Below are 24,764 nucleotides of genomic sequence, written 5' to 3'. Positions count from 1 at the left end.
TGTCCTAATGACTGCTTTGCACTGAAGGGAGACACTCTCCTGTAACAAAGCTAACTTTATTACTCAGATCCATAAAACGTAAATGTTGGTTGCTCGTTTCTGAGTATGGGAAAGGCATGAGCCATCTCAGGCATAAGACAATAAATGCAATGCATTCCCATTTTTTAGTGGACAGGTCTTGATGTTTGCTTCTTGCGTGGTTAACACTGGATTTAGATTATATACAGACCCATTACAGTTTGCTACTGAGTACAGAGGGCAGGGAATTGGTGTGGAATAAAGCAGGATGAAAGTCTTCAGCTCTGGGATCACCAAGTTGAATCAAGAGTCCAGTGCCGCTCCCCCCCCCCGGCCCCCCAGACAAGGAGGTGTATCTCTTCACAAATAATAGTTCAGAAAATACATCATCTATGTGCTAAGGACACATGAAGGATTTATCTTTCCACGTATTAGGAGGAGGAGAAAAGCGAAGAAGAAGAAGAAGAAGAAGAAGAAGAAGAAGAAGAAGAAGAAGAAGAAGAAGAAGAAGAAGAAGCCGCCCTGAGGAGACATGACTGAAAAAGGGGAGCAGAGAACGGAGGGAAAAACCTGTCAGAAACTAAGCTTACATTGAACTGTTCTGTACCCAAACCTAATGAAAAACAACATATGAAAAATATTTGAGCACTGTTCTGTTGTGTCAGACATAAAGATACCCTTTCATTATACCTGGAAGTCATTATTTCACACGGGAAAGCAGCCTCTGGGATCCATGGCTAATTGCACCTCCTGGAGAAGTGTTTCCAATATTACGGAAAGTCACAAATATAAGGACTGTGGAAATGAAGGAGCTGTAACATGTGAAGTTGTCCACAGATTGCAAAGTACAGGCACAGACATGTACACCAGTACCCTTGTACAATGCTGTTTGTTTTGTAAACATTTGGTCGGATCCAGACATACATTGCATATCCACTCACAAGAAAGTCCCACACTGTGTTCCGTGGGGCTTATGTTCATCTGCACAGGATGAAAGTTTAACTTGCACTTAGGTCCCACTGAAATTAATGGGACAAAGTGGTTATGACTAGTGCTTAGTTCCTATTGACAATGACTAACCTATCCCGCTGATTTCACATTTGAAGAAATATTTATTTATTTATTTATTTATTGTATTTTCATACCGCTCAATAGCCAAAGCTCTCTGGGCGGTTTATAAAAATTAAAACCATAAAAACCATTCAACATATAAAACAAACAGTATAAAAGCATAATATAAAATACAATATAAAAACACAACGAGGGTAAAATCAAGCAGCAATGCAGAAATTAATACAGATTTAAAATACAAATTTAAAACAGAAAAGTTAAAATTAAGTTGATAGACTGTTAAAAAGCTGAGAAAATAAAAAGGTCTTCACCTGGCATCTAAAAGAGTATAGTGTAGGTACCAGGCGAACCTCTTTAGGGAGCTCATTCCACAGCTGGGGTGCCACAGCAGAGAAGGCTCTCCTCCTGGTAGCCACCTGCCTCACTTCCTTTGGCAGGGGCTCACAGAGAAGTTCCCCTGAGGATGATCTTAGGGTCAGGGCAGACACCTATGGGAGGAGGTGTTCCTTCAGACAGCCTGGCCCCAAGCTGTTTAGGGCTTTGAATGTTAATACCAGCACTTTGAATCGGGCCCAAATCTGGACTGGCAGCCAGTGAAGCTGGAAAAGGACTGCCATGATGTGGTCTCGTTGGCCAGTCCCTGTTAGTAAACGTGTTGCCCTGTTTTGTACCAGTTGAAAGTTTCCAGACTGTTTCTGATCCATTCAAATATTCTGATTCATTCAAATTTTCCAACGTATGAACACCAGTTAATCCAGTAAACTAACGCTAGTTATTCTACTAGTTAACCACTTGTTCGATTTTGTGGGCTTTTGGGGCCAACATGGCCACTACGACTGCAATTTAATATAGAACCAGAAGCCTATCCAGAGTAGCCTGAAATTTCTTCTGCAGCTGCGAGCATGGCTGAACAAACGAGCCAACTTTAAAGTAGTTTGCCTGTGCCGCCCCATTCAAGTGACTGTATTAAAAACTTCAAAGGCACACTCAGCTGTGCATAGGATCTTGCCTCATATGTGCAGATGGCTTTGTGGCACTGCAAGGCCATGCTGGTCTCCTTTCAGCCAAATCCCTAACCCAGGCTTATGCGACAGCAACTCCCATGATTCCCAGCCAGCACGGGAGTTGCAGTCCATCATACCTGGAGGGGACCAGACTGGGGGAGGCCGCTCTAGTCTAACCTGACTGACATTTCATTTAGTTGCCTCACATGCTGCAAAAGGCAGGCAGGTAGCTTTTACTTCTCTGGGCCGCTTACAGAGCCTAAAGTATTTTGCCAGGACCAAGCACATACACCGTCTGAAATCCTTATCTGCCAATGGTAATTTGTGATCCAGGCACACCAGCTTGGTTTTCTGGGATTAATGTAGCTGCAGACATCAATTCTTTGAATCTTTGACCTTGACCGACAGCTGCCTTTCCTGTTGACCCCGCAAAGTCAGTACCTATGATTATACCTCTGATAGCTTCTACATGCAATTTTCTGTCACTGGTTTTGTTTTATCATTTCCTGCCCAAGGGTCAGAGAAATCTAATTTCCTTTTCAACCACTGGTCCTTTTTCCTGCAAGTGTTTCAAGAGGCTTCCCCCACCTCTCTCCAACTTGTGATTTAGTTTCTGGTCTTTCTCTTTTCTCCTTTGCTCAAGGTATGTATGGTCTTAAAATTAAAGGTACTAGATGCCAAATGAATGCCTGAGTCACATTAGCATTCTGTTGTGACCATCAATAATGTCATCATGTAGACGAGCATGAAAATGAAAATTATAATCCTAAATTCATACTACATTCCTATTCAACTTACTACATAATAAGCCCCATTGAAGACCAAGGTACTCATATCTGAGTAAACATGCATAGGATTGTCCTGCACATTATGAATAAAATGTAAGCCTACATACACCAGTTGCTGGGGAATATGGACAGGAGGGTGCTGTTGCACCTGTCTCCTGCTTGTGAGTTCCTGGTCAACAGTTGGTTGGCCACTGTATGAAGAGGCGTCTGGACTAGATGGATCCTTGGTCTGATCCAACATGGCTCTTTTTATGTGCTCGTGGAAATAAAATTAAAAATACTGAGTAATGAGGCTTAAGAGAAATGTCAGGGACTAAGTTGGACAAGGAAGACTACTCAAGCAGTTTAAGAGGGCAGGATAAACAAGCAGGCAGGCACACAAGGGATGTCTGAGAGGCACTGAGGAACACCGTGCTTTCCTTAGCTGAACTGCTGCTCATACTGTTGCTCCATAAACTATACAAATCTGGGGTTTATACAGGAGGACATGGGAAGTGATTGGCTCCTTTTGATCAACTGACTCCCTGCAAAAAGTGCTTTGTGCAAACTGTTTTACTTGCTGGCTTAAAAACTGTACACTCCCACCCCTCCAGAACAACGGTCTTGGTGATTATAAGGAGTAAGGGGGTGGTACTTAACTCACCAAGGTTCTTAGTTTCATGATGCCAAATGGGAGGGAACTCCCTTCAATTTATTCCTTTGTAAATTACACAGAAGTACCAGAACAGGAACTTCCTGTTTTGGCATTTTCGTGTAACATCGGAAGCTGCCTGTAGATAATTTCTGTAAGTGTTGAACTGTATTTACTGAGATAAATTTCTGTCTGAATGTTAGATTCAAACATTTCAGTTTCAAAATCTGACATTCACAAACCTTTTCATTGGGGTACTCTGCAATTTGTTTTTAAATTAAGGCATGTAAGTACGTAGGGATGTTTGGCACTTGGAGTTATCAAATTTAAAATGTGAACACTCTGAACAAATGCCACAACTTAAGTACACATTTGAATGTAAAACTCATTGAGTCAAGTGCAAACTTTGTATATTGAAAACAATTAAATTTGCAACTGTACAATTTGAAATACTCCAAACGTTTCTATCAGTTCTGATTAACATGCTGTATCTTAAAACTAATCTTTGAATCAGGGAAAGTTCTTTGATTTAGAGACTGATCCAAATACATTGTAATAGCTATAGTCACAATACTTGTGTTTCCTATAGTGATGTCCTCTACGTGTGATGCACAGAGACCAGGAAGAAGAATCTGCTTCCGCAAAGACATCAAAGAATCTTGTGGCATCTTAAATACTAACAGATTTATTGTAGCACAAGCTTTTGTGGAGTAAAGCCTATTTCATCAGCTGCATGAAGCGTTATCCTGAGTTGGCAGATACATACATATATACACACTGCTACAGAGGGAAAGAAATTTGTAAACAGTACAAGAAAGTGTGCTCTAAGAAATCAAAACAATTTTTCAAAGAGGCCAAAAAGAAAAAAAGGGGAAACATTATTTGCAAACAAGCAAAAAAAATTCTTGGTTCCAATTTCAACACCCTTAACAGTGACTCAGAACTGCACAGTCTTCCTATGTCTACATTTATAATAAGGGGGAAAGTTCTATGATCCAGGTCATCTGTAAGACAACAGTTGAATCAATGGGCAGTATCCAACTGTGTCATTCCATTAGCACAAATGACGTTGCGTTAGTGGAAACTAGGTTCTGAACTATGCGCAAGAGAAGAATGCAACTCAAGTTCTGTTTACACAAGCATAGTTGTGCAAGCGGTTTTGCATAACTCCTGTGCAACCTGTTGTGCAATGTGTTGTGCAGTCAACTTGTGCAACCACTTACACAATGCTTGCCCCCATTGTCCAACGCATTGTGCAACCCGTAGTACAATCGGTTGAACAATGGGGAACCACTAGTGCAACGGAAAGGATCAGCGGAGCTCCGCTAGCACTATTTGAGTTTGCGGAATGTCACTGTTGGATACTGCCCATATTATGTATTCATATTTGCAATAACTGCATATGAAGTAACACCATATTTTCACCTACAGGCAATGATGTTAACCGCAGATAAGCCTTCTTTAATTTTTGTAATCAACCAAACATCATGGATGTATTTCCTCCATTCATCTGGATGGGGGCTGTCCTAGGGTTCATGTACAAACCCTACTAAAGTGAAGGTTTTGCAGCAGGGCTTCAGGGGATGAAGTTGAGCAGAACCACCCCCCTCCAAAAAACCCATGACATTTACAAAGCTGTAAATCTGCATTAAGAAAAACATGGTAGGACAATTTGTTGACAATAAAAATATCTCACAAGACGGAGACCTGTCTGAATTATTTATGAATAAGGAAATGAATGTATTGAGATGCTGTAGGAAAGGAGTGCAAAACGATGGAGCCTCACAATGGATGTATTTCTTTTAAAGCAGAACAGGAAGGTTGTAATTCGCAAAGTGTGGTCCCCAGCGCACATTCACATGGTCCCTAAGGCAATGCTGAAAATAACAGACAAAAATAACAGACACAAGAGTCCCATAGCAAGGCCATCTCCGTCTGAATTACTTCAGGAGTAGTACTGGACCAGAGCTATCAGTGGTGTTGTACTAAAGGAGGGAAATCATTTTTAAAAAAATAATCCAAATGCTTTATTCTAGAGTAAATTAAAATATTATTGAAATAGACTTGGATAGGGCTCCTGCATTGAGCAGTGGGTTGGACTCAATGGCCTTGTAGGCCCCTTCCAACACTACTGTTCTATGATTCTATAATTATGCATTAAAAAGGCACCATGAATATTTAAAAGGAGAATTCTAGAGAACAGTGTTCCCCATCCTGGTGCCCTCCAGATGTCTTGAATCACAACTCCCAGGATCCCCAGCAAGTGTCCACTGCTGGGAGTTGTAGTCCAACAATCTGGAAGGCACCAGGTTGCAGAAAACTGTTGTGGAGGCTATGCTCTCATAATGTATCATCTACTGGTTATTTTTACCAACCAACCAACCCCTGGAGGGGTGGAGGGGCTGACAGACCTGTATCATAAATAGCAGCAGTCAAGACTATCACCATGCTATTGCTATAACAGCAGGGTTTACCTCCAATGCATGAACAAACATTTTCACTGTGTGTGTGTGTGTGTGTGTTTGTGTGTTTTAATCCTTGGAAAGAATACACAATTTTGAATCACATCTGAACGCACTGCCGTTGCCCGCCGCCCCCAGGCAATTTTGAACTATGCGATGATGACCAACTTTCCCAAATCAAAGAAAACGGAGAGGGAGAAGAAGATGGCCACAGAGACACTAAAATAAAGTTCCAGCCTTAGCTTGTCAGTCATTTCAAATGGGGAGGAGGGTTGAGAATGAATGCCCTCTGAATTTGGAACACTTTATTTGCACTGGATTAGAGAAGTAACAGCTTGGAAAAACCTGGGGAGAGGGAAATGAAATTCGTAAAGACCCATTTCCCCCCAAATATTCCAAAAATCTCTTTAAAATGTTCTTATTTTTTTAGTTTTCAACCCCCCTTCCCTGGGCTGTTTTTCTGGGTTTTTCCCTGGATAAGGTGATGGTGGTGGTGTTGACTCACTCTGGAACTATAGAAGACAAAAGGGGGGGATGAATTTTCACAACTGTCAGGGAAGAAGGAGGAAGGTTTTTCCCTGGGATACAAGAAGGTTCCTCCTAGGGTGACCATATAAAAATGAGGACCGGGCTCCTGTATCTTTAACTGTTGTATAGAAAAGGGAATTTCAGCAGGTGTCATTTGTAGGCACGCAGCACCTGGTGAAAGTCCCTCTTCATCACAACAGTTAAAGCTGCAGGGGCCCTGCCTTCTTGACTAGGTACAAAAGAGGGCAGGGCTCCTGCAGCCTTAACTGTATGTGTGCCTCTTTAGAAGGAAGTCACAAAAGGAAGGAGGCAATAAAACAAACACACACGCACACACACAAAGAGAAAGAGAGAGAGAGAGAGAGAGAGAGAGAGAGAGAGAATGAGAATAATTACTCATAGCACAGGATTATCAAGAACTCACTCACAAGAAAAAGCCGGCTGTGTCATCATCAGGAGGTGGCCAGGAAAAGTAAGGTCTTGTGTTAGATCTGTAGCATGTTTAGGGAAAACAAAGCCCAGGGTATTAGTCTTAGGGTTTTTAAGATAGAGGGGAACACATACTCAGTTAATACTCATAGGCAGTGGTATATGCTTAGAAATATCCACAAGAGTAGATAGCACAAAGAAAGCTCAGCACTTTGCAGAGGGGGGAAATGAGCGCAGCTAAGAGCACTAACCAAGACCTTCTATAAAGAAAACAGCATGCCTTAAAATTTATATACGGCACATAAAGTGGTCTAGGTACATCTGGGGCCTGCCAGTAATTACACATTCAAATATCATGCTTTGGGGACTTCAACAGTAAAACAAAATTATACAAATTTGCATATCAAAGTAAACGCGTTTATGCAGGGAAACCAAGCCGGAATGCTAAAGCTGTTTCCAGAGCCTATGGTTTAATGACTTGAGAAAAACAATTAGTTAAAAAAAGTTTGTACAAGGTAAACATTAATAATGGAAAATGAAATCAAAAACATCAAAAAGAGTTCAGAAACAACAAACATGAAGAAAACAATGCACTGTGTGCTACACTCAGATTTGCCTTTGGCCATAATCCTAAACACATATGCAGCCTAGTCTTATGGTGCTGATGCAAAGCAACTATGATTAATGCTACCTAAGGTTAATGCTACCTGTCATGACAGTCTTCCCAACCTGGTACTCTCTCGATGTGTTAAGACTGCTACTCCAAGTTGCAGGCCAATAGATCTGGAAGGCTACAGGATAGGGAAGACTGTTATGGCAACATCCTATTCCCAATAAGTGGAGCAGAAATATACAAGCATGTGCGATTTAAGCTGGCTGTCAATTAGTTTCCAGGCGAAGCATAAAGTTCTGGTTATTACTAGGGCTGTGCTCCGCTTCGCTTCGGAAAAGCGATAGCGGAGTAGCCTGATTTGCCGCCAACAAAGGCGGAGACGGATTGGGTCGGGGGTGGCGACTGCGGATCGAGGCGAAGCGGTTCACTTCGATCCGGAGCACCGGACACAGTTAAGTGGGGGAGGGGGGAGTTGGGCTTATCGGCCCCCATTTTGTCCCCCCTTCTCCACTTACCTGCTTCCGCCATCCACCACGGAGGCAAGTAAGTAGGGAAGTGGGGGCAAAATCCCGATCCGCCCCTCTGTATCTCGCTCTGCAGAGTGGAATGGGAACGGGCAGATTGGACCGAAGCGGTTTGGGCCCGATCCGGAAGTTCCAGATCGGGCCATGAAGCGGTTCAGGGGGTCCGTGAACAGCCCTAGTTATTACCGTTAAAGCCCTACATGGTTTGGGTCCTCCAGGATCGCCTTCTCCCATACAGTAAGTTCTTCTGGCGAGAACTTACTCCAGTCAGCCAAAACTAGGTTGACAACTGTTACCTAGATGACCTTTTCTTCTGCCGCCCCCAGGCTGTGGGATGGCCTGCAGGAGGAGATTCCTCAACTTAACACTCTCTCTGAGTTTAAGGCAGCTATAAAGACTAGTCTCTTCCTGTAGGCCTACCCAGATGAAGTTTAAACTAAGAATTTTAAGGTGTCCTGATTGTGCTTTACTTTTTTTAGTACTTTACTTTTCTGCAGAAAACGTTCCATTACATAAGTAAATTTGTAATTAATACTTTTTCAGGTGATTATCCCTAGAAAGCATGTCAGAGCAGACATATATGTCATTCAAATACCCTATTTCTTCGATTCTAAGACGCACTTTTTTCCCCATATAAACATCTCTAAAAATGGGGTGCGTCTTAGAATCGCAGGTGTGTCTTAGGGTTTTTTTTTCTGTTGGTGGTACTGAAATTAGTGTGCGTCTTACAATCAATGGCGTTTTACAATCGAAGAAATACGGTACATATGTTTCTCAGGATAAAATAGAACAAATAATTAGTGACAGTGGAATGGAGGGTGCCCCAACAACTGTTTGGAATGCTCTAGTAGTCCTGGCCAAGCAGAGATGTTCTGGCATTGGCTTAGAGTGGCCTGCCCCAAACTGGTTCCCTCCAGATATTTCGGACTTCAACTGCCTGCATTCCTGACCATTGGCCATGCTAGCCGGAGACAAATTCCTGGAGGAGAAGGCTAACAGTGGCTACGAGTCTCTATCTAGATGCAGTGATGGTCACCAATTTGGATGGCTTTAAAAGAGGTTTAGACAAATTCCTGCAGAAGGCTATCAGCAGCTTCCTCCAGTAATAAGAGGCTGTAAGCCTATATACACCAGCTGCTGGAGAACATGGACTGAAGGGTGCTGTTGCACTCATGTCCTGATTGTGGGTTTCCCATGTGTGAACAGAATGCTGCACTACATGCACCCTTGGTCTGATCCAGCATGGCTCTTCTTATGTTCTTATGACTTATCGGCCATGGTCATGCCCCGTGATGGCATCTGGCTTACAAGGGGTCTAAAACTGCACACCCCACCCCCGCATTAAATGAACATGACAACTCCACAAACCCCTGAAATCAATGGGATTCCTGGGCAGGTTGCCAAAATGTCTTTAAAAAATTACTTTAGTCATGTTATGTTTCCCCACCTTCACAACATTCCCCATGTGGCTGAATGAATATTCTATCAAAGAGTACACTATGATCAGCAACAGGATTTCCTAGAGTTACAAAATTTCACTTCAGGTATGTAATAAACAGAGAGGTTATTCTCTCAGTAACAACCACAGAAGCAGTTACATCTAACAAAGATGCACACATAGGTGGCATATGCTTATAAAAGACACAAGGTTTATTTTCAGAACTGTATTATTAGATAGCTGGGTTTAAACTAGAACTTAGTAGTTAATGATTCTCTCTCTCTCTCTCTCTCTCTCTCTCTCTCTCTCTCTCACACACACACACACACACACTTAAAATATTAGCATGAAGCAATTCAGTGCATAGAAATAGGAAGCTAAACAGTTTGGTATAGGTAGAGTTTAACTCTTTGTCACACTCATTTTACGGTGTTGTTGATTATAACGTTATGGTAAAGCAGTTTTATGTAACTGCAGGAGATAAGGTTCAGTTAGAGGATAGATAGATAGATAGATAGATAGATAGATAGATAGATAGATAGATAGATGTGTGTGTGTAGAGGGTGAGCAACCTGGCGTAGGGATGAGGAAGAAAAATACAAGAATATGGAATAATCTGTTTTAGATGTACAGAAAAATAAGACAAAGGAATCAGGGGTTTAGGATAGGCTTTCCTAACCTGGTGTCCTTCAATTGTGTTGGGCTATAAATCCCATTATCCCAGCCAGGATGGAGAGAACCAGGCTGAGGAAGGCTGACCTAAACAGTTGGTGGAATGAAAATTCTCACCTGTGCAAAGGTGTCCTCCTTCGAGTAAATAAAACTGGATCCAAAATGATCCAATGGAATAAAGAGACAAAACTCTCAAGATGTTTAAAAATATATACAGTATGTGGTTTTATTCCAAGAAATAACCCTATGACTTTCAGCTTTCTTCAGGGGTCAGTTTTTATATATAAATATCTTGCTGAGATTCTCTCCACAATGAATCTTGAGACTCAAAAGCAAGCCCCGCTGAGTTGATTGGGGCTTTCTTCCAGATAAGTGTGAATATGATGGCTGCCTTAATGTTTGTATGGAAGAAACCTACAGCAGGGTAGATGGAATGATTGCTTCAATGGCAGTGTTAAGGGCTGTAATGTTTGCATAGTTCCTCTATAGACACCTAACTAGGCTGCTGAAACTTAAAATTAAGCAATTCATTTGTAGATCTATTATGTTTACAGTGCCCTTATGCATACCAACCTGGATGAGTATCTAATGAACTGTAGTATTTTCATTCACAAACCAAGACTGATTAGAAGTTTATAGCTATGTTCTGCACAATCTACATGACTAAGCATCAAAACTCCATCATTCCTGCTGTACGTCCTGATGTTGATTGGTTTAATCCTTCACTTTGTAAAGAAAATGTAAATGTCCTATTCGCAATGCCAGGCTCCTGGAAGGATGTCACTTAAGCCTTTTGTTACAGTTTTCCAAACCAATCAGAGCAAAAGTTTGGGTTTGAAGTCCTTCAACAAACCAGTCGTGTTTGACGGAATAGCCACCACTTGGCTGTTATCATCCACTCCTTGTTCAAGATTTCTTTCTCATTAGATTAATGCACAGATCAAGCCCAAGTAAAGGACAATGGCATGGTAGGTAGTCCACATTAATAAAGTACATACCAAAACCACTGTGTAGTTTAGTGGTTGGACTGGAACTCTGGAGATCCAGGTTCTAGTCCCTACTTAGCCATGAAGCTCACTGGATAACTTTGAGACAGTCACTGACTCTCAGCCTAATCTAACTCACAGGGTTGTTGTGAGGATAAAATGAAGACGAGGAGCACCAAATAAGCAGCCTTAGGTCCCTTGCAAGAAGAAAAAAAGGTGGGATATAAATGAAATAAATTACATACATAAAGTGGGTGTGGTTTTATGTGAATAGAAGAAATGAAAGTGAAAAGACTCAAGGATAATTCATCTAGAATTTTTAAAGCATGGATTAATTTATAGCTGGGAAACCAATTTCTATAACTATACATAAGGTTGCTGCAGGTAATATGGGGAACGCTGGCCAAAATGAAACGATGGACAAAATGACTGTTAACAAAGTGATTGTTAAAGCAAATAGGAATGAATTAAAATGATAATGAGAGCGTGCCCAAAAGTACAGAGTAGTAGTGGTAATTTATGTGTCAGGGCTTCCAAGTATCAACCAGGCAGATGTTTGAATTGAGAAGCGGATGGCAAGATTTTTCCCACTGAAGAAAGTGGGCCTCACTTCCAAGTAAACATGTACAATGTTGTACCACAGGTGAAGGAGCCACCAGTTAAGCTGTGTCTATTTATTTATTACATTTTTATACCACCCAATAGCCGAAGCTCTCTGGGAGGCTCACAAAAAGTGTGAACTGGCATTCTGTTACCAGCTCAGTTGGGTGCTGAGCAACCAATTGATGAGTTTAGGGAGCAAGGTGAGAGGCAGCAGCTTTAGAAGTGCAAGCCACATCTGAGACTTGAATAGGCAACCTTGTCTGGGCATAAATAAGCCACAGTGGGCTGCAGTGATCGTGCGAACCAAGTCTGTTTCAGTTATGAGAACCAACTGAAGTTTCCGAACTGTCTTGTATTGCTATGACCATGATCACTCCTCTTGTGAGCCATCTCACAATTGTTAGGGAAAATGAGAAAGATAAGACATACTTATTAAATGCAGGAAAACACTATCTCAGGTACACATTTGGTGCGTGTGTGTGTGTGTTACTGTTGATCTTTATTTTAGGCTTAAATCCTTTACACACACTTACATGGAAGAATGTTCCATAGTACTCAGTAGTGCTTACTGCTGAGTAGACATGAAGAGGCTTCCACTGTCAGATGTGATATTATTCTCAATAATAATAATAATAATAATAATAATAATAATAATAATATACGGTAACACACTCAAAAATGTGTTAATTGACACAAATTTATTTCTAGCCCTGTTTCTGGAAACATCTGGAGCGTCTTATCTTCAGAGGAATAAATAAACCATTATTGTGCTCTGGTTTCCTAGAGGAAGCAAATGGGCAGAATATTCATAGGTTAGCAGTTTAAAAAGATAAAAGCATGATAGGCATTCTCTTGTCGAATTGTTTCAGAGTGAAGAGATAATAAAGGAGACTTCCTTGTTGACAAATGTCAGTATGACCAGGGAAAGCTTAAAAGAACAATAGCATACCTCAGGCCATTATAAGGGCTAAAGAACAATACACAGTTGCAGAAAGAGCTGTCAAAGTAAAAACAAGCTGGTGGTGTGTGTATGAGTAGGATGACGTATATTTACTTGAATGTTTCACAGCTCTACTACATAGGCCCAATGTCCTTTGATAGCTGCTAAGGATCCCATCACCCTCATAAGGTCTACCGCTGATGCCTGCTCATATGCTACCTACACCTGTAAGATTTTACATTAGACAAGCTTCTAAAACTCAATACCTTTACTCTGGTACCAACATTCTAATCAAATAGTTGCACTCTACAATTTCATTTAAAAAAATGTATATTCTGCTTTTCCTTTATGGTGATCATGGTCCTCATAACAAGCCCGTGAGGTAAGTTTAGCCAACAGAGTGACTGACCCAAAGTCCCCCAGCGAGTTTCATGACCGAGTGGGGATTTGAACCTGGGTCTCCCTACTTCTAGCCTGATGCTCTCACTACTACACCGTGCAGTTTCCCACTCATATTATATTAGAGCAGTTATACCTAAATTATGCGGTCGGACAAAGTTATGCATCAGGAGAGAATGGTTGGCATGTTGTGTGAAAATAAATAATTAAAAGTTCCCAGGAGACCAAAATAGTTACCCTCCAATAGACAAGGCTGCCTCCCACATCTCTATGAGATCTACTGCTCTGATCTTGCCTCTTCTGAATGAGCTGCAGGGCTGATTAATCCTCATTCCCAACTGTCACCAAGCATGAAGCAAACATAGCTGCATTTGGAGAAGCCATAGCTCAGTGGTAGAGCACATGCTTTATGTGCAAAAGATTCAATCCATCATTCTAGCTGGAGCTAGGGATGTACAGATTTTGTAAAATCCCTTCTGTCTGCATTTTGCAGATTGTCAGATGCTTTCGTTCTTTTGTCCACTCATTGACGAAATTTTCCATTTCCCAAATTTGCGCAAATTCGCATTTGCATAAATCCCCCTTGCAAAAGAACACTAATTTGCTCTTGGCAAAAATGCACCAATCCCCCAAAATTCACATTTTAATGCTTTAGCCAATGGGGGGAGATAAGCTCTTTGGGATGTTTTTCTAATTTTATATATTTTTCTACGACTAAATTTGCATGAAATTCTGGAAAGTATTTTTTAAAAAATGGTCTGCAAGTCTGCAAAATCAATGCCACACAGGAAAAGCTGTTCAACTGATTTTTTGTTTTTTGGATTCATAGAAAACTGAGCTCATTGATTCCATTGTGGATTTCTCCCAATTTCCCCAGCTGGGGCTGGGGAAAGACCCTGTCTGAAACCCTGGTGAGGCCGTCAGTCAGTGTAGACCAAGAGCGGGGAACTTCTCTCAGTCTGAAGGCGTAGTTCAATTCTGTAGAAGCTCTTTAGAGATGCATTCCAGTGACAGACATGGCCAAAGGCAATGGGATGGAGCCAAAATACCAGCATATTTTTCCTTCAAGGCTTTTACTGCCAGCAACTAAGCCTTAGGAGAGGCATTTCAACCTTTTAGAATGGGAAAAACTGTGCAGAAGTTGGAAAACCACTAAATAATCAGAAGTCAGAGGAAAGGGGGTGTGACCAGTGAAATGGGGGCATAGTCATCTGGGGAAGGCTAGACTTGTCCTGCGGGCCTGAAGTCCCCCACATACACATTGGTGTGAAATTAGATGGTCATTACTGAGCTAGAAGGACCAATGTCTGACTTGCTATAAGGCAGCTTCCTATGTTCCAAGCCTTCAGAGGCACACCTGAAGTAGCTCTTTGGATCCCAGCCTCTGTATATATGTCCTGAAATCTCTTATCAGGGAGAATGTTATTTTATTGCAAGAGGGTAGACTGGAGGACTCTTCCAGGCAGGGTCAAAGAGATGCAGAGATGTCTGTCCAATTTCATGAGTTAATTCATAAAAAGATAGCAAAATGAGCCAAGCATAAAATGCAGTAATTTAACAAATAATGAGGTTCATAAAGGGAGACAGTAATAAAATAGCATGAAAGCTATTTTCATTAAAAGGAAGGGGCACTCAGTTTGGGATTGTAAAAAGAACACTTATTTTAGCAGCACATTTATCTCCAGGCTTACCATAAGAAATAACTCCTAAAAAATAATGAAATGACGAGAACTTCACTGGCCTTTTTAAATCTATGCTTAATTGAAGTAATGGCTGCTGGTATTTATATTGCACTTCGTAGAACATGAAACAAATGGCTATATGAATCCAAATGCAAACCCTTTGTTTGTTGTTGGGTTGTCAACTTTGGTTGTCGAAAACATGGGTTGTTGTTACGTGTGAACCCAAAACCATAGGTTGTTCATGGGTTGTGTTGCCAGGCAACAGAGGAAGAGAGCAAGAATGGGGGGGGACCACCGGCTGCTCTACATGCCAGTACTAAAGCACCACAAAGGTACTTGGAATACAGGGAGGGAGAGAATGAAGGAGAAAGGAAACAACCCAAGAACTGAGAAAATAAAAAATGATTCATTCAATCGTCTGACAGACCAACCCTGGATAGGCCAACAAACTATGGGTTAAATAAACCATGATTTAATGTTATGGACGAACCAGTTATAAGCCGCACTTCATCTTAAATATTGTACTGACATACTCTGGTAGGATTGCGCCACAATCTGCTTCCTATTTTTCTTGAGCGGACAATTGTCTTGCTTAGTTTGCATAGTTTTGCCTAAGGGGAAGTTTCCAAGAGATTAGACTCTCTTCAGGTAGAAGAGATGTTTGTTGCTTAATAAAAGCTTTGTGGATTACTTAGCAAGCCTTGTCATTTGCCTCCCATCGAAAGCTGGAGTTTTCTGAGAAACAGGAGAGTTTGCTACATTTAGATGAAATGACAAACCAAAATCGGAAACTTCTAATTTCCCCCTAAACACAGGGAATGCATTTGCTGGCATGACAATATGTCTGAATGTCCAAGTGGGACTTTGAGTAACATGTATGGGACTGTGCTGTAAATGAACTAACAAAAAATAATTAGAATGTTTACATTACTTTCTCTTGAAATCTCATACTTTCTACATCCTTCTTAACAAATTCATGATTAACATAACCTGTCAGTCTCAATTAGAATTATATCTTGCCTGGTGACTTATACAAATTAGCTTTATCATATATGAATAAAATGGATTTAAAAATCTGAGACTAACAATGGCATGATATCAGCTCACTTGAGCCAGAATTTCATCCCTCTGTCAATATAGATTTTTTAGTATAATGTTCATACCAGGAAGCCAAATTAAACATAATTATAATTCCTCTTTTTCCATCCACCCCTGCTCAGTAAGTGAAAGCCAACCCAAATTATCAGACAATGCATAGCTATGATAAACAGTGTGTAATGATTTCTGACACAAGTCTTTCTTTAAAAAAAAATTCAGGGATGGGAAATATGTGGCCCTCCAGATGGTGTTGGACTACAATTTCCAGCATCCTATTCTGACTAGGGCTGATGAGACTTACAGTTCAACAATACCTGGAGAGTTGTAATGTTCCCCACAACTATTTTAATGGTTTGTTTTTGCAGGCCTTAAGTGATGCTGGAGATGCATTATAATTTGATTCCAGCATTTTCAAAGAAGAAAACTACAGGAATACCTAGGCAAAACAAAGTAGTTTAGGATTGAAATTTTAAAAATGCAAACAAGAGAAACTTCCACATATGCAATTTAAATTAAATGGCTTATGTGTAACTTAGGTTTATTTATCATTTTACAGAAACTTAACAGTAACAGAAATAAGGCATATTTGTTTCCAAAAAAAAAAAAAACCCATTGGGGGAAGTAAACATTTATTGAATCTATCCGAAGAAATAATGTCTCTGCAAATGTTTAGCTAAAATTAGCCTTCAATTACTCAATGACATAGTCACCAAGAGACAGTTCAGAGCCAAAGTAACATTTTCTAATTGGACGTCGATTTGCAAATCGTGGTTTTGTGAAATCTGATTAACCATAGTTAGCACCAATGCAGACATAATGCTAATCCGTGGGAGGGTGGAATTCACACACAAGAGAGGAGTGAGGGGAGAGTGCATGGGTCCACACTACATTCCCTATGTTGAAAACATGCAGTTCAAGAACATTATGTCTACAGTAGTCTTTTGCATCTTTGTTGGTTAATCTCTTTTAGAGTTCCAAGCCTACCCTCTGCCTCTTTCTTGATCTGCTTCTGTCTGTTCCAAAACGCTTCTATTCGTTCTTACACACACACACACACACACACACACACACACACCTAGGCTATCAGCTCTCTTCAGTTATAAGGAGAGGTCCTATGGAATAAGAGGAGAGGTCTTCTTATGAATCAGTAACTAGTTAAACAACAGAAAGCAGAGAGTAGGAATAAATGGTAAATTTTCCCGATGGAGGGAAGTAAATTGTGGGGTTCACAGGGACCAATTCTTTTCAACTTGTTCATAAATGATCAGGAATTAGGAGTGAGCAGTGAAGTGACCAAGTTTGCTGATGACACCAAATTATTTAAGGTGGTTAAAACACAAAGGCGTTGTGAAGAGCTCCAAAGGGATCTCCCCAAGGTGGGAGAGTGGGCATCCGAATGGCAGATGCGGTTCAAAGTAAGTAAGTGTAAGGTGATGCATGTTGGGACAAAAAAAACCCCAACTTCAAGTATAACCTAATGGGATCACAGCTGGCAGTGACCAAACAAAAAAGAGATCTTGGGTTTGTGGCGGACAGCTCGATTAAAATGTCAACCTAGTGTGTGGCCGCTGTAAAGAAGGCAAACTCCATGTTAGACATTATAAGAAAAGGAATTGAGAATAAAACGGCCAGTATCATACTGCCTTTATACAAATCTATGGTACGACCAAATTTAGAATACTGTGTACAGTTCTGGTCACCACACCTAAAAAAGGATATTATAGAGCTGGAAAAAGTGTAGAAAAGGGCAACTAGAATGATTAAGGGGCTGGAGCATCTCCCCTCTGAGGGAAGGTTACAACAACTGGGATTGTTCAGCTTGGAAAAAAGGAGAGACATGATAGAGGTGTACAAAATTATGCATGGTGTGGAGAATGTGCATAGGGAGGCATTTTCCCCCTCTCTCAAAATACTAGAACCTGGGGCCATCCCATGAAGCTGATTGGTGGAAGTTTCAGAACAAAAAAAAAGGAAGGACTTCTTCACACAGTGCATAGTTAAATTATGGAACTCACTACCACAAGATCTAGTGATGGCTTTAAAAGAGGGTTGGATAAATTCCTGGAGAAGGCTATCAATGTCCACTAGCCCTGACAGTTGTGTGCTATCTCCAGTATTCGAGGCAGTAAGCCTGTGTGCACCAGTTCTTCCTTGTTGGTCCCTGTGTGAACAGAGTGGTGGACTAGATGGACCCTCAGTCTGATCCAGCATGGAACTTCTTATGTTCTTATGGGGTAGATTAGTATCATAGTTAAAATGGTTCTTCATTAAAAATTCCTTGCCATTCTGGGCCATTTACTTGGAATTTCCTTAACAGTAGATGTGTTTGGCATGTCTGACCACTGATTATTAACAGTGTGATCCTGTGCATGCCTACTTAGAAGTAAGTCCCATTGAATTAACTGCTGTGTGTATAGATGAATATGCATAGGACTGCAGCCTCAGGAACTTTAAACAGTTTTTCTGTCCTCCTTAATACTCTTTTGTCAATACCACAGACTGCTTCATAGCAATCAAATAGTAATCCTATAGTAGTAGTATATAGTGTAACCACAGCATTCCTTAGCCCCACTGCATAAAAGAGTTTTTCCACGTGAGACTGTGCCTTTACAGACCATGTGGAGACATCAATGCTTGGCTTATTTGTTGGTGTTCTGAGTTCTTCTGACCCCTTGTCCTCTGGTTTGTAACACGGAGTTCCGATTACCAAACGTGCCAATAAGGAATTCTACACGCAATAAACCACGAAGTATTTACAGGGAGTTCATCTGCTGGTCCTTTCTGATCTTGATCTAAAAAAGGAACAGGCTTGCTGCGGGTTATTCATTACATTTACCCAACAAAAATTAATACGCAGTGTAAGGTTCTCACTCTAGCTCTTCATTATTCAGAAGACTGAAACCATACTGTTCTGATTCACTTCACCATCCACAGACAAGAGCAATTTAGCTACAGTATAAAGTCAACAATGCCTAGAATGCTAACAATGGAATCAATGAGGTCTACAGTGGCTACCTTCTTAAGGAGTTCATTCTGTAGGTAAATGAGTTCTAAGGCTCTAGCTTTCCTAAAAGTCATGATCCCTCAAATAACACATAGAGCACAAGGGAGAAGAACACATAATGGGCTAGCAAAGAGGCCATCATTGCCAGCCAGTAAAAGTGCTGGAGGAGGAGTTTCGCAATCCTCTCTCCCGAGAGACAGCATCTGACTCCAAACAATGGAGTCCCCACGTGAGGCAAGGTCTGGGTTCAGACAATATGATAACCAATGGTGGGTTAAATAATCAATGGTTATTGTGTTGTGTGTCAGGAACTGTTGACTATTTCATTGCACACAGTTGGTTATTTTTTATGACTACGGAGTCCCCTGGCACGAGCGACCAAAGCGGCAGCTGCCACTCTAGTTCAGCCAGCAGGACTCACAATGGCTGATGGGATACCAGTGGGAGGGCTGAGTGGGGGGGGGGAGAGAGCGGGACTGTGGCAAACACACCGTTATGTAATAGTCAACTCGACGCTGGCCTTAACCCACACCACAATTGATTATAATCATCTCGTGTGTAGAGTTGACTATTAACTCACCATTGACTATTGTGTTGTCCAAACACAGCCAAGGAAGGTTCTTGTGAACAGGTTAAATTGCCTTATCATCACAATCCCCACAAGTGTGTTTTAAATGTGGATCATTATTTGAATTTTCTGTGTCTCTTTGCTATCACACACTGTCCCACAAGGCGGTTGTTTGTCAAACTTTGCACTCTTAGATGTATCATTCCAACCATTTTCAGAAGTGATACTGAAATAGAAGCAGTATGTATGTATGTATTTGCATTTCCCATGCTTGAAGTTAAAAAGCAAAAGCTAAACCAGCTACAATATAATGCTTTTCTGCATTCTATCCAACTTCAGAAACCTCTACATATGGCACAAATCATGCATGAAAAGGTTCAAATGAGCTTTTTGGTTTGGTTTGTCCCTTGCCTCATCTGCAAGCACTTTCACAAGTAATGCAAAGAATGTATTTTTGTTCTCAATCTGGAGGATTTTTTTAAAAATAGTGTCTACTGTGCGAACAAGCTGTTTAGAATTCAAACAATAGTGCTAGAAACGTGGCTGTTGCAATAGAACGATCCAGTAGACATGTTTTCTTTCTTTTTCTGTGAACAACCACAGCCCTAGCAATCTGCATGAATGCTTACTTTTTACCACTTCTGCCATGCAAGAACCATCATACGTGACATCTTCCCCTGGGGGTATACTGTCTTCAGAACTAGGAAGGCATTTTCACAAGTGGCAATAATGCCTTTTAGCCGAGAACTTGTAAATATTTTAAATGTAAGACGGAAAGCAGAGAAGGCTATTCCAAAGTAAGAGTACTCTAGCCTATGTAATGTTTACATTTACATTGCAAATTGAGTTACAGTTTATAGGTGGAAAATGCCCTAATTCTGTACAAACGAATGTCCAGTTCAATCACAACCACTCAGAATTTTCTACATTGTCTTCTAATCACCACTGTATTGCCTGAAACAGGCCTGAAAATTTACATAACTTTCTTGTAAACACGATGCAGCTCCTTTTTTCTTTTGGCTAAATCACAAGATAGCAAATTAGGACAGGTGCATTTGCATATTAGGAAGCATAATTTTGGAAAGCTTCTTGTAATTAGCTGCAGAAATAGAGAGATTTAGCTGGGAATTAAAGTACGCCAGATTTAAGATTTGCTTGGCTTCGTAGCAGTATTTATTTAAATCCAACAGCTTTAGATTTCTGTTGTGTGATAAGATGCTTTCAGTAGTGCCCTTTTAATGAGAGTCAATGAAAGGCAGTGAGCAAAGCAAGCAGAAGGTACAACTAGAGAAGGTCCCAGATTTGACCCCCAGCATTTCCAAGTAGGGCTGGAAAAAATCCTGCTGGAAAACCCTGGAGAACTCTCTGTTGGCGATTCTGGGTTAGAAGGATTCAGACAAGCTGGAGCGTGTTCAGAGGAGGGCAACCAGGATAATCAGGGGTCTGGAAACAAAGCCCTATGAAGAGAGACTGAAAGAACTGGGCATGTTTAGCCTGGAGAAGAGAAGATTGAGGGGAGACATGAGAGCACTCTTCAAATACTTCAAAGGTTGTCACACAGAGGAGGGCCAGGATCTCTTCTCAATCCTCCCAGAGTGCAGGACACGAAATAACAGGCTCAAGTTACAGGAAGCCAGATTCCGGCTGGACATCAGGAAAACTTCCTGACTGTTAGAGCAGTATGACAATGGAATCAGTTACCTAGGGAGGTTGTGGGCTCTCCCACACTAGAGGCATTCAAGAGGCAGCTGGACAAACCTCTGTCAGGAATACTTTAGGGTGGATTCCTGCATTGAGCAGGGGGTTGGACTCGATGGCCTTGTAGGCCCCTTCTAACTCTGCTATTCTATGATTCTATGACTCAGTGGCATGGTTCACACATAATGCTAAACTACAGTGTGTCATCTATTCAGATGACATGTTAAGCCCTGGTGGTTAAGCATTTTCAGCTAAACATTATGGCTTAATGTGCCATGTGAACCATTCGTGACCATGGTGGTTACATAAACATGGTTTAAGCACGTTCACTAACCATTTGCTACAAAAGGGTTAGTGGCCTAACCATGGCTTAGTGTGTTGTCTGAACAGCCCCAGCGTGTCTGGACCATCCCTACGAGCAAACCATGGTTTCTTCACCAGCAATAAACTACAACTAGAACCAATGATTTTTGGCTGGTTTATGAAGTCTGGCATAGTATAAACCATGGCTTGTTGTGATGTTTGAACTCTTGGGAGCCTTTGCCTTCAACTTTCGAGAAATGTGGCCAGTCATAAATGGCACTGTGCTACAGGTTCACAGGTTCCGAACAAGAATCGTCCAACCAAGAGAGAAGGAGAAGTATGTGTAGAATTAGGTCTATGTCTTCAAAAACAAAACACAAAAAACATAAGACACAGCAGCCAAGAGAAAATGATGCCACCTTTTCCAAAGTGTGCATGTGGAGGGAGAACCACATGCCTATTCTGTGCAAATAGCACACCTGATGTTTTGTGCAGGTGTTGTGTTCCTTGGAATTATTAAGCTTACTTATCTGTCATTTTTCCATAGAAAAAAAATATGCCCAAAATGACTCACAAAGACAATCACAAAAACAAAGACAATGAAGACAATTCAGCACAGATATTTAGATTTTGTAAGTTTACCAAATCCATTTAAAACATTTCATAAATATTATTATTATTATTATTATTATTATTATTATTACATTTGTATACTGCCCCATAACCAAGGCTATCTGGGTGGTTTACATAGGATAAAAACATTTAAAAACAATATAAAAAATTAAAATCACAAAAACATGCAATTTTAAACCACAAAAATATCCACATTAGCCAGCTGACTTAACAAGTCCACCTATACGCATACATAGAGAGAGAGAGTACGAGTACAAAATGTAAGAATTAGCCCACAGTCTGCACCACCAGAAACTGACCCAGATTGAAATTAATCATTTCATACTTAGCAATTTCCTCTCCTTGACAAGGAATCACATTTTCCCTGAGCGCCTGTTACAAAACGCTCCCATCAGCAAAACCCAAACAGGAACAGTGGGAAGTTCTACCTCCAACCAACCACTGCCATCCATTCTTCTCTCCCCAGCAGAGAGAGAGAGAGAGAGAATGTTAAGGAACCATTTCAAAATTGCACTGCTATGGCCTGGATTACTTGCACGTGTTTGTGAACAAGCACACACAATGCCCAGAGATCTATCAGCACAAGCCTCAGCGTCGTGAAATGCCATGCCAGCGGGAAAAAGAATCTGACTGCCATTAGAGTGGCGATTAACAAGGATGGGAAAAATTCATATCATCCATGCCAGAGATCACGAGGGCAGCACATGATAAACAGGGATGAAAACTGCCTTTACAAACAAAACAAGTTCCTACAGCAGCTCTAATGCAGGGAGGTTGCTGGCTGTATCCGTTTAATGAAAATTATGTGCACTGCGGATCTTCTGTCCAACAGCGGCAAACCCCAAAAATTCCCAGTGCTATATTCGTGCGCTGATTCCAGAAGGTATGTTTATTTACTCTTGTGTCCCAAAAGACAAAAGCACACAAGAGTATAGGCAAGCCCTAATACAAAACATTCAAGTCCAAAGAAGCAGCCCTAAAGGGAAAAAATGGTGATAGGAAATTTCCATGGTGCTGGAGGTGCAGGGCGATCGGAAGGATCTGGATTGATATTTTATTTATTTATTTTATTGCATTTCTATACCGCCCAATAGCCGAAGCAAATAGGAAGCAAGATACAGGAATAGGGGACTTGCAAGGTGTTGCAGGGGTAGTCTGGGACAATCTGGAACACATCTAGGAATAATTTGGAATGCTAACTGAGGAGAAGCAGCTGACTGAATCTGTTGCAGAACAATCAATACCGTGTGGGGCAGCCATATTTATATAGAGGAATACCAATAGGAGGGTCTCTTCTAAGGGAACAAGAGGCCAAAGATCTTCAAAGAAGATCACTGCAATGGACCACAGTTTAAGATCCTCTTTGAGCTGCTTCAGTATCTTTTCTGCATGGTACCATCTCAGTGGGCCTGTTCAGACAACACACTAAGCCATGGTTAGGCTATTAACCATTTTGCAGCAAATGGTTAGTGAGGGTGTTTAAAGCATGGTTATGTAGCCACCATGGTTAGGAATGGTTCACTCAATATGCAAAGTCATGGTTCACACGACAGGGTAAGCCATAATGTTTAGCTCAATATGCTTAACCACCTTGGCTTAGCGTGTTGTCTGAACAGGGTCAGTGAAGAAAACTGATAAGAAATTTATTTATTTATTTATGACATTTCTACTCTGCCCAATTTACAATGTTCTTTGGCTAACCAAAGTTTTCTAATCCATTCGATAACCAATTCGGCTGTGACCATAGATGGATAAGTGACCCTGTAAGAGCAGGATGGCAAGACAAGCAAGGCACGTGTAAAACTGAACAAATGTTGTAATATTATGACTTAACATTTGTCCATTTTTTAATAGAAAAGGTTCGTTCAACATACCTCAGTTAAACTGACATTAAAATTTGACTGAACAGTTCTATAGTGCGGCTGGTGCTATATTCTAATGTTCCTACGTGCCAGTAATATTCTCATGTAGAATGCATTATTATTATTTATTATAAAGCATCATGAATATACATGGTGATTTATGAAACAACCCAGGGGATAACACTGAGAAGGAACAGAAAGGAGCAGAAAGGGTCATGGGACATGAATGTAAGCAAGTGCAGAGAGTTTTGAATATCACAACAGGACTTTTAAAATACGAACCTATCAGAAAACATTCTGAACAACAGTTGCTTGTATGATGTCAGCACATGATTCTATGCTCCTGAACTCCCAGATAGTTTGGATAGTTTATTTATTTATTTATTTATTTTGAAGTAACCTTCATTTGGAAAATAAGGTTGCAGCTGGCCCCTTGGAGATGCTAATTTAAGTAAGGAATGCACTACAAAATGTATGCATGTGATTTCACCCCATCCCACGCCCCAAATATGTATCTCTAGACGATGACATGACACAAGTGGATAGAGAAATCAGCACTTAACATTATATCTCAACTGTTAATACAAGATTCACAAGAAAAACTAATCTGTCCTTGGAAATCTCAAGGATTTTTGGCTGAAGAAATAGAGAGAAAGAGACAGAGAGAGATATGCATACACATCTGCTAATGACTCTACCTCCCAACTGTTCATGTTGAACATCTACTCTTCTGGATTATTCATTATTACATTATTATTATTATTATTATTATTATTATTATTATTATTATTTTATTTACAATATTTATAT

General features: G+C 40.7%; 1 protein-coding gene across 5 annotated transcripts in view; it reads right to left on the bottom strand.

The window, feature by feature from the left end:
* The window catches only part of DIP2C (disco interacting protein 2 homolog C), a 371,845-nt gene that overhangs the window by 297,237 nt on the left and 49,844 nt on the right, over nucleotides 1-24,764 (bottom strand). For 2 of the 5 annotated variants that reach the window (XM_063125734.1, XM_063125751.1), the window contains exon 2: nucleotides 6,931-6,993. The exons of the other annotated variants lie outside the window; for them this stretch is intronic. In XM_063125734.1, coding sequence (XP_062981804.1) covers nucleotides 6,931-6,993 — 63 coding nt within the window. The remainder of the gene's footprint in view (nucleotides 1-6,930; nucleotides 6,994-24,764) is intronic. 5 annotated transcript variants of the gene reach the window in all.

This window comes from Elgaria multicarinata, chromosome 1 (genome assembly GCF_023053635.1).
Source record: "Elgaria multicarinata webbii isolate HBS135686 ecotype San Diego chromosome 1, rElgMul1.1.pri, whole genome shotgun sequence".
NCBI classification, from domain to species: Eukaryota; Metazoa; Chordata; class Lepidosauria; order Squamata; family Anguidae; genus Elgaria; species Elgaria multicarinata.
This window is presented reverse-complemented; position numbering and strand designations above follow the sequence as displayed.